Here is a 10,786-nt window from a genome sequence, read left to right as displayed (position 1 = left end):
TCAGAGGGAGGAAGGGGCGGAGCCACAAGGCTCCTCAGAGCGAGCAAGGGGCGGGGCCACAAGGCTCCTCAGAGGGAGGAAGGGGCGGGGCCACAGGCTACTCCTCAGTGAGTGGGGGCGGGGCCGCATGACTTCTCAGGGAAGGAGGGGCGGGGCTGCAGGGTCCCCTGAGTGATAGGTTGGAGGCGGGGCCACAGGGCTTTTCCGAGAGGGAGGGTTGAGGAGGGTATGCCGAGCTCCTCACTGAGAGGGACGGGGAGGCGCGCAGCCAGGTGCTCCTGAGCGGGAGGGTGGAGGCGGGGCCACAGGGCTCTCCTGGGAACGCCCTGCGTGGCTGGAAGGGTCGTGGCGCGTGTGGGGAGAGGCTGGCATTCTGGCTGAGGTCTGGAGTCCCTGCAGGAGTTGCTGGAGGGCGTTCCGGAACTCGGGCTTCTAGCAGGAGACCCAGATCTGTGATTCCTCTTTTTTTTTCAGTTCAAAGCCCATGCTCTGTTTTGGGTTTTTTTTTTTTTTTGCATTACAATTCTTAATACACCTTTATACCACAATTTCTGTGGTTCCTCTCTGATAGTGTTTTTTGCTGGAACAGGACAGTATGGGCTGCTAAAGTAATGGGTTATTCATTTTTATGACCAGGGGCAGTGCTATGTCCTGGGCATGCTGGGTTGATGAGAAATGGTGAAAGGAATAATACACTGTTCATGAAACTCATTGAACTTCTGTGAGTTATATGGTCAAGAAGATGATTTTAAAATCTTTAGACATTTATTTTAAAGCGTTAAAATAGATTTGTTATTCAGAAAGCATGTTAAGAGCAGCTGACTTCAGTACATTCCAAGCTTAAGGTAAAATTTTCTTGTGACTCAGATATAAAATAATTAATATTACTCTCTCCTGCTAAACACTCCCTTTATGTTTTATTTTTCAGATGTTAGTAGGAGATCCCATTACCACATGTCTTTCTCCCTCAGTGTATGACATGATTTGTAAACTTGGGTTTGAAGTAAGTGGAAATTGTGATTTGGATAACATTGTAACGGAAAATGGTGAAGTCTGCTGGAAAACAATCACAGACTGTGTGAGCTGTGCAGGATCAGGTTGGCTTGCCTTTGTACCCCACGCCTCAGTTGCTCTGTTGGTTATAAAGTCTCCCTTTTTAGCCACAGCATCTTTTCTATGTGAAAACACAGTCCTCAGCCAAATTTGAAAAGGAGGCAGCCTGAAAAGAGCAGGGTGAGGACAGAGACGTGTGAGGTCAAGTGTGCCTGGGCTGGATGCCTGGGGTGGGCAGGACTTTCAGGAGGCAGGCTGGGTGACAGGCTGTTGGGTAGGTCTGAGACCCCAAGAGGAGAACCATTTGAGTGATTCATTGCTAGGAAGAGTATGAAATGGCCAGTGGTAGATTCAGCAACTTTAAATGTCCTCCTTTAAATTTTATATCTGTATGTTTGAGGGGAGAAGGATATGAGCTGGGAAACTTAGTAACATCTGTAAAAATTGGGAATGAATATATTCTGACCTGCCAAGTCAATTTCCAGGGATTTATAAGAAAATTGCACTCATGGATATGGAGCACTGTGTGTCCTACTAAATAAACAAATCAGTAATCTGAAGCAGCCAGATATAAAGCAGTAGAGGACTATTTCAGTAAGTTAAGATAAATGCTTATAGTGGAGTATTATGACCTGATAAAAATGGAGGCTCATCTGATGCAGAATTCTTTCTGAGCTAAGTGAGAAAAACAAAGAAGCATAGATTTATAGATATACTCAGAAAATTAATAGCAGTAGATGCAACAGGGAGGAGAGTTGGGCGCCACATGGGAGGCTTTCACCCTTTTGTGTTTTTCACAAAATGTTCAACCTCAAACTTATTAAACAGTAAAAACAAAATTTATATTACAAATATGTTTTGAAACAACTTATTGGCATTAGAAATCTCAGTCTAATGTTAATTTTAAAAAGTCAGATTACAGTGGCTAAGGTTGTAGCTCAATGGTAGAGCACTTGCCTAATGTGTGAGGCACTGGGTTCAATCCTCAGCACCACATAAAAAAATAAACAAACAAAGGTATTGTGTCTATCTACAACTAAAAAAAAATTTTTAAAAGTCAGATTACATTATTATATTGTAATCCCCCCTCATCCTTGGGGCATGTGTTCCAAGACTCCCAGAAGATGCCAAAACCATGCATAGTGTTGAACCCTATGCATATGTTGTCTTCTCCTGCATGGTCTGCAGTACTGCCACGGGGTGCCAGTTCGTTGTCCTTCCACGTTTCTTTCCCTGAAGCCTCCTTTGCATCATTGCTTTTGTGCTTTGGGGCCATCACTATGTCTGATAAGGGTTCCTTGAAACACATTGCAGTGATAGCACCAGTAGAGCTGATAACCACATGGCTACTGAGTGACGCGTGAGTGGGCAGTGTCTGCAGAATGGATGTGCCGGACAAAGGGGAGAGATTGGGTGGGATAGTGCAGAATTTCCTTATGTTGCGCAAACCAGCATGCAGTTTGAAACAGATGAGTGGTTATTTCTGGAATTTTCCATTTAGCATTTTTGTACTGCAGTTGACCCTAGATAACTGGAACTGTGAGTAAGGACTATTGTGAACAGTGTGATTTAATGTAAACTAACATACAGGAAATGACACTGAATAAAATATCTGTCTCCTATTCGAATATTTCTGTATTTTGCAAATTTTTCACTAGTGATATATTTTTCTTTTATGATCAGATAAGCATCATGTAATTTGTTTTCATTAATTATATCTATGTATGTTCAGTTATTGATTGTGTATAAATTCCATGATTAAAGCATTTCTTTTCATGGTTCAGACATTTCCCATTGATTGGTGTGGCTGTGGTACTGAAGCTTGATTCCTGTCCTTTCAGACCAGAGTCTGGATCACCAGGCAAGCGTGAGGCTGCTGGGCCCTGTGTGTGAGGCCGTCCATCTCCACTTTTTATCTTTGACCAAGGGGCAGTTTGAAATTCAATATATACCATGGTTCCAGTGGACAAGTTTTCCAGAGGTTTGGCTTTTATACACCATTAGAAATAAAAGACTGTAAATATACTTGGAGACCCTTATTACTTGCCAATTTTGAAGCGATCTCCTCCAGCTGGACCCTTTAGCTATACAGAAGGCTTGGGGGCTGCAAGAGAAACCTGAATTACCATGAATTACCATGTAAGAACCGGAGCTGAACCACACACCCCTTTGAGCAAAGGCAGGTTTTGGACTTCATAGAACCAGGAGTTGGCAGGGGGTAGTGCTTAGTACAGGGCTGCCTATCCTGAGACAGAAGAAAAGTGGACCACTTCAGAACACAGTCCTTACAGAGAGGTGGTGTGGTGTTGCTAGGAGACCAGAGATGAGGTGCTTGGTTTGTGAATGGTGAGTTAAAGGAAGGATAGGTGGTTTGGGGTCCAACCTAAATCTTGTTTTTGCTTTTTTCTTAAGTTTTCTTTGTTTTTCAGTTGACATTAAATGACCACCATAAAGCAGTATTTTTAACAAGTCTAATTCTGAAACAAATTGAATTTCCTAATTTGGAATAGGAGGATTATTGCTTCTGTATTTGTAGCAGTTCTTTTAAGTGTAGATTGAGCTGCCTTATGTTTATCTGTTTATTAGGAACTAAACCTAATCATAATGGGAATGAAATGTAGGTCAAGATGTTTGACTTTTCAGTTCACAATTATGCCAGATTTATAGTTTTTGATAAGCATCTAATAAAAAAAAACTTTGAAAGAACTCCCTGAGCATTAAAGTGTTTTTCTTGACTTTTAGGCACTGTGATAGTTAAATAAAAATATTTACTTATATCAAAAACATTTTAATATAGTTGAAATCTTCACAGATTGAAATGTCAATAAGTAGTATTGTTTTTAGAAATGATTCTTATTGAATGAGTTCTGATATGTATATTATTCTAAATAGTTGTTTCCTGAAATATTTGATGCCTTGGGAAGCCTACAGTCTCCTGCCATCTCTCTTAGTTTAATGAAGTTGACCTCATGTCTAGAGCGAGCCTTAGGTGATGTAAGTGACAAAACTGTTTTGTTACTGGTCCATTAAATCATGTGTATGAATGTGAAACTATTCTTAAGTCACCTGTAAGATTTCTTGATTTGAGTTATTATTTTCCTATTAAATACAATAGTTTGTTACCTAGATTGTCATTGTTTTTCTTTTTTGAGTGATTATGAAATTGTGACATTTTTGTCAAAAGTATTCTACACCTTTGATTTGTGCATACAGCTGCTTTGTAGAGAATTCTCTTTCTTGCATCCATTGTCTCACAATGTGGTTGCACCTCTGTTTGTTTCTAGGTGTTCTTACTGATTGGGAAGGAATGCCCTTTTCTCTTGAGAGATCTGCTTGCGTCAGAGGAGCTTGCTCAGGTCTTCGGGCAGTCTGTGGTAAGCTCATTCACCTAAAACCTACAATAAGCATGGTGCAAAGCACTTTGGTTCTTCCAAAGCACATTTTCCCTTTCAGAAGGGCTTCTCTTCCACCCCCACAAAAGGCTGCCCATACTGATTCTTATGGTGGTAGAATAACCTCTGGGGCCCAGACAAAGGGACAACTTGAGGCATATTGCTTTCATTTGTCACATATTTATTATTATAATATAAACACAATGCAGAAAATATTTTTTCATATTTTTCTATTTTGAAGGGTTCTGCACCCTTCAAAATAGTGTTACAGAAGTTTTACTCTTGAATATCAATATTTTAACATGTGGGAATTTATGTTCTCTGCAACCATTCAGACTTACAATGAAAAAAAATGAAACTGTTGATACGAAATCATTCAGAGCATGGACTTTTTAAGAATCTTCTAGAGGGCATATGACCATGAGACTTAAGACTCATAGGTTACCTTTAGGCTTCTGAGTGGGCAGGTCCAGCTAAAGGGAAAGCAGGGCACCCATGTAGGAAGCTGTATGGGCCAACAGAGCTGGTGAGAAGCTCTGGGTGCCTTTTTAGGGATGAGACATTGTTTCCAGTAAAGATCTCCCACTGTATCCTGGATCTTTCCCCTGGTCAGCTTGGAGATTTTTCTTTCTTGTGGAGCACCTGGGACGAGGATACAGTGTCAACCTTGTTAGGCTGAATTCACGAACAGATTTTGTTTCTTTGGTCTGTTCTTTGCTGACTGCCTTTATGCTGTTAGTCTCTTGCCTACCTACAGGTACTTGGCTTCTGATGATCGTCATTTTTGATTGCCCTCATGCTGTATGCCAGGAGTTTCCAGCGGACAGCAGAGGCCTCTGAGGCTGCCCTGGAGTCCTGGCTGCTAAGTGCTCTTATGTTAGGCTCAACCTGCTGGTTCTGGTTCTGCTCTCTGTGGGAAGTTCACAAAACACTGCTTTCCTCTTCTCAGGAGCAGTTTCCCCTGCAAATGCAGACAGTTTCACCTCTTGAGGCATGATCGTTCTTTCTCCTGGTTAGGGCTTGGTTTCATGATTCTTTAGTCTCTCAGTGGTTTCCATTGTGCTGGATCCAAAGTGTGGTGGTGCACAGCAGGGCAGGGTCCTGTAAAGGGTGTCTTCTTCACCCACAGAGAGGGCTAGAAGCAGGTGAGCCATGAACTGGGGCCAGGAGGCAGCACACAGGACCTAGCTGTTGGCCTGGCTGTGCCTGCCATCTTCTCCCTCTTGCCACATGTGCATACGCTACCTAGTGCCATGTTTCTGTTCATCAGTTTCTATTCTACTTGGTTGTTGGGCACCTTTGATCCATCATGTCAGAGCAGTGTATCCTGTATCATCTCCCATCTCCGTGACTAATGTAGAGTGCCTGGCTCTGCACAGTGGGAAGAGTCTAGTGCCTTCCTCCAGGGTGGTCCTGAGAATGGAGGAGCTCCTGGGTCGTGCAGACTGTGCCTGGCTCATGTTAAACACTCTACAGCTATCGGGTTCATTATTATTACTACCTAACCAAGGTCAAACTGTTGGATGTGTTAAGCAAAAAAGCAAACATCATTTCAGTATTGTAGTGGTTTATTCCAAAATTTGGTAATGGCTTAATCATTCAGCGGTCTGCTGTCTTTTCATGGACTAGATGAATGTGCTCAGAGTGTTCATTGGCTCTCCCTGTGGACTCAACCTGCGGAATGTGTTATGGCATGGGTTTGCAGCGCCACAAGAAATTCCCCCAAAGTAAGTGTCTGGTGAGGTAATTTTTTTTTCTTTTTGATCTACTTAAGAGTTTGTTTTATCTTGAATTTTGTGAGAGGGAAAGATGCATTTTGTGAAAGGTCAGAGTTTCAGACAGGATTTTGAGAGCCTGTTGCAAGTTAATGTCAGAGTCCCCAAAAGTGAAAGGGCTTTCAAGGCTTGGAACCCCAGAGGCCATCCAGGTCTCCAGGATGTGGTGGTGCACGTTAAACACCACGGGTGGGGAGAAGACTCACAGTTCCTGAGATATTGCTCTTCTAGCCTTTGCACAACTCAATCCCTACATCTAGAAAGAATTTTCTGCACTTCAGATTTGCTTTCTTAATTTTGAACTTTTTTTTTTAAAGTAAAGCTTTCTGTATATATGACTGATTCATTCTCCCAACATTTCTGTGGCATTTTCTCCCAGATACTGTTCAATGATGCTGCTGTTGACAGCAGGATTGGGTCAGTTACTCAAGAGTTACCTTCAACACACAGAGGTCACACTGGTACATCGATCTTTTGTAACTCTAAAAAACTTAGAAGATTTGATTGTTTTTCCTGGCAAGTACTACATTTCATATTCCCCGCCTTGATGTGTCTTTGTGGAGGTGTTTGTAACTATCGGTAGCATCAGACCTGAACTTTTGAGGTGGAATAAAGTCGTTGTTCTCCAGTAGCAAGATGGCTCTTTTTTTAAAAAAATATTTTGTTTAGTTGTAGATGGACAGCATGCCTTTATTTAATTTAGTTATTTATATATGGCGTGGAGGATGGAACCCAACATGCTTCACATGTGCTAGGCAAGCACTCCACCACTGAGCTTCAACCCCAGCCCTGAAGAACCTCTTTCCTCCTCTCCAGAGCTGCTGTGGGGCTAAGAGTCAGACTTCTTGAATCAGGTCATGAGAGAGCCAGCCTGCTCCTCAGGCATGCTGATGCACAAACTGCTTAGGGTTTGTTAGGTGGTGTGTTTTTTCTCCTTTACACCCTGAATGCATTTGTGCTCTGATGGTTGTAGTATAAAGGCCTTCGTCTTCTGAATGTTCGTGTGCTCTCCTTCAACCCCGAGCCCTTCTGCAGTTGCTGTTTCTGATCACTGGAGACAAGCAGTGGTCCACGTGCCCTTTGTGCAGGCCCCCTGAGGCCTCTGCACTCTGGCTGTGGATCAGATGGTCTTTCTCTTTGAGGGTTCTGCACCGCCACAGGGGTCTCAGTCATCTGCTTGAGGGGCTGATTGATTGCATCTCTCCCCCAGTGTGTTCCCATCTTTTTCAGTTGATTAGTGTGGTTGTATTTAAAGGTCTTTGCTGTTTTACAGATGTGACTTCTGAGGTACTTTGGGTACTAGAACGAGTGATGATGAAGTCCACCTTTATATTAAAAATCATGCTGCCATATTGGAAATTCGCACTGACCAAGTTCACGTCACACAGGTAACTGAAGGGAGCCTGGCACTGTGCATTGATGGTCGGAGGCCAGGCCTCCTCAAGGCACTGCACCCTCTGGCTCTTCTGCTGTTGGGTCGAAGTCAAGAGAGGTGGGCTGAATTGGGAGAAGACCAAACATAAAACATCCTGTCAGAGTCACCCGGAAGACAGCTCGTAATTGTGTTTTAAACATTAGGCATCATCCTTTTGGTATAGCTGATGTTATTTTAGAATCAACTCTATTAATTTTACAGGAGTTCTTCCTGTAAGAGAAACATTGAGTCCAACATCGGAGAGTCATGGAACAGATAAGGAAGCTTGGTCCCCAGAACAGACTCTGCACGAGAGCAGAGCATGTGCTCAACACGCATGGGCGGGGGGCAGGGACGGCACGAGTGGACTCATCTTTGTCCCTCTCTTCCCCGAGGGCTGCACCATGGTGCATTCATTTTTAAGCCTTCACAGCCCACCCAGGTCTTTGTGTTTGAGTGATTTCAGAAGTGATGAAACAAGTAAGAGAGCTCTAGTGATCTTTTATTCTTCTGAAGCTACTAAATGTGGGTCATAAAATAATAAAATACCAGGAAATGCTTTTCGAATCACTAGTCTAATGAAACTTTGATTCTGATTTTATTTTTTTCTCATATTAGCAGGGGATATTGTCTTTTAATACCACATTGGTTGAACCTGGACTGTAGCGTATTTATTGTGACATTCGGGCTGATGTTTATCTTTGGATGTGGAGTTTTGCTGATCTTTCCTGCGATTTCACAGGTTTGCTGACTGCACCATCTTGTTGCTGTCCCAGCTAGAGGCTGGACTCCGGAAGGTCTTCGCTGCAGTTAACCAGTGCCCAGACAGACTCCTGACTGCCGAGGTGTGTGTTTCTGCTACGTGATGTTGTTGCTGTGTTGGCAGTTTTCTGTGGCTAATTAAAAGTTTTAGAAAGTATTTATCCCATTGTATTTGTCATTCAAGTGAATTTTTTAGCTAAGAACTTTCTTTGGAAGCCTTCTCTGTCCTTTTTTTGTGGTTCCTATTAACAGTGCTTTAAAACAATTCGAACTTACTTGAATCATGACTGTTTGGGATAGTTTTCTAGTATTTCCAGATGGTCTTTTAAACTTGATGATGCCATGAAAGAACTAGCACTCTTCTCCTTCTAGCTATCTAGTGGCAGATGAATTCAGTCCTGCAAGGTGATTGTCACCCCAGTGTGGGCCAGTGAGTGGCAACACCACCATAGACCCATGTGCTCATGACATGTCACCTGCCACATAGGCAGACTGGGATTGTTATCCAACTCCCTGAGCTTTGGTTTCTTCACCTTAAAGAGTGGGGCAGTATTGCCTTTGAAGGGAGTTGTGGGATTTGGGGTTGGCTTGTGTGAAGCACCTAGGAAAGCACATAGAACAGTTTTGTGCACACACTCATCTTCACACATGCATGTGCACACCACACAAGCATTGTTTGTGTGCACACTGGCATTGTTGCTTCAGAGTTTCACAGGAGCCCCTGGTGCCCTGTCTGAGCCAAGCATTTCTCAAGTTTCCAGCCTCCCTCCTCTGGCTTTATAGTTTCTGCCCCTTCATAATGGCTAAGATGAGCTTCTGCTGCTAGTGACAGAGGTCCCCAAATAGCGTGACTGCAAGATGGAAAAGAGGACAGGAGCACTTCTGCCCTGGTGAACCCAGCACCCATGCTGTGATGGCAGTGCTCGACTGCCACAGTGCCCTCCCTGGGCCTCTGCTGGAAGAGGCTGTGCCTGCCCAGTGAGCGGTTTCTGCCTGGTGGCTCCTGCCAGCTGTATCTGCCATCATATCTGCATGAAGATATGCATGCACTTCCTGGAGACAGATGCCCTGCTCCCTCCTGGCTGAAGCTTAGTTGCCACTCACTGCCCAGGAAGTGGGGAAAGTTCGTGTGGGGTCTGGCTCAGAGTAGGAGAGTCAGTTGGTGGAGAAAGTGGGCGTGAGCATATTATGGGGTAAACGGAGCAGCCACCACACCTCAGATTCTCATTTCTCCTCCTGGTTTAACTTCTCCATGTGAGCATTCCTCAAACCTGTGTTCTCAACCCAGATTTTCACCCTGGGTTAGCCTTCACAATTCTATGCCATAAATTGTCACATTTCTGGGATCAAAGATAATTCAAACCATTTTTGAACCTAATGAAAATGAAAATTCAGCCTACGTGAGGTTTGTGTACACAGTGAAAGCAAGTCACGGGTGTTACTGCCTTAAACACTTGGGACCCCAAGGCATGCTCTCCACATTTCTTCAGTGCTGTCCACTGAATATTTTCACGTATGTTTTCCACAGAGACTTAAGTTTGCTTTATTTAGAAAGGCATATCCCCCCACCCCCACCCCGCTCCCCAACAAATTTTGTTCTTGGATGTTCCTGTTGTCGCCCTCTTAGTTGTAGTCTCTGGCACTCCACAGCAGTCTGCCTGTGCCTTCCCTGTAGTTTATCTCCTGGTCTCTTCTGACCACCTTCCCCTCTCCTTGTTAGGCGGAGACCTCCCCGGCTGCTCTCACGTTCCTCTGGGCTCATCTCCAGCTAGTCTTCATGGTCCTCCCTGCTCTATTCACATACCTCCACTAATTATTTTCTGAAAGATACTCTTAGGTCATTTGTGGTTTTCACCTGCTTGGACACCTTCTTTGGTGCCTGCCAAGGGGGGTTCATGCTTCCCTTGTGGTGTGTGAAGAGACCACCCACTTTAGTTTTGTTCCCAGTCTGGCCCCCTGGCACAATAACAGCTCTTCTCAGTTCAACAACGTATCTGTCTTTTCTCAAGCTTTGCCCATGGCTCCTGCGTGATAGCTCCAGGCCAGTGCTCTGGCCACAGTGACCTCCGGAGCCTCGTCTGCTCTTCTCTCTTCTGCTCTGTTCTGTCTTCTCTGCTGCTGTGTTCTGCCTTCCATATATGCGTTTCAGGAGTCATCTTCATGGCTTTTGAGACTGGGACTTTGCATTGCTGCCCTGGTGCCCATGCGCAGGGCCTCAGGTAGAGACTGCTCAGTACATGGTTGGGAGAGAAGCTCCCCTCTCTTTGTGGCCTGCTTCACAGCTCTCACTTGGTCTCTCTTGGAATTGGCCACATTGTAGTGTGCTCAGTCATCGAGGGACCTTGTGGAATAAGTAAATTTTGCTGTGTGTTTTTGGACTACACAAATAA

The 10,786-nt window shown here is 44.0% G+C and overlaps 1 protein-coding gene across 10 annotated transcripts in view; it reads left to right on the top strand.

Moving 5' to 3' along the window:
- Positions 1-10,786, top strand: part of Ermard (ER membrane associated RNA degradation) — a 40,935-nt gene that overhangs the window by 660 nt on the left and 29,489 nt on the right. For 4 of the 10 annotated variants that reach the window (XM_076858011.2, XM_076858007.2, XM_076858006.2 and 1 more), the window contains exons 2-9: positions 929-1,097; positions 2,895-3,034; positions 3,946-4,047; positions 4,338-4,427; positions 6,075-6,172; positions 6,600-6,736; positions 7,494-7,608; positions 8,377-8,479. In XM_076858011.2, coding sequence (XP_076714126.1) covers positions 929-1,097; positions 2,895-3,034; positions 3,946-4,047; positions 4,338-4,427; positions 6,075-6,172; positions 6,600-6,736; positions 7,494-7,608; positions 8,377-8,479 — 954 coding nt within the window. Of the gene's footprint in view, positions 1-317; positions 1,098-2,894; positions 3,035-3,074; positions 3,193-3,945; positions 4,048-4,337; positions 4,428-6,074; positions 6,173-6,599; positions 6,737-7,493; positions 7,609-8,376; positions 8,480-10,786 lie in introns of those variants that run through there. The other 6 variants (XM_076858010.2, XM_076858014.2, XM_076858008.2 and 3 more) reach the window with 6 other exon arrangements.

This window comes from Callospermophilus lateralis, chromosome 6 (assembly GCF_048772815.1).
Source record: "Callospermophilus lateralis isolate mCalLat2 chromosome 6, mCalLat2.hap1, whole genome shotgun sequence".
Lineage (NCBI taxonomy): Eukaryota > Metazoa > Chordata > Mammalia > Rodentia > Sciuridae > Callospermophilus > Callospermophilus lateralis.
The sequence above is the reverse complement of the archived record's forward strand: the minus strand, read 5'-3'. Positions and strand labels throughout refer to the sequence as shown.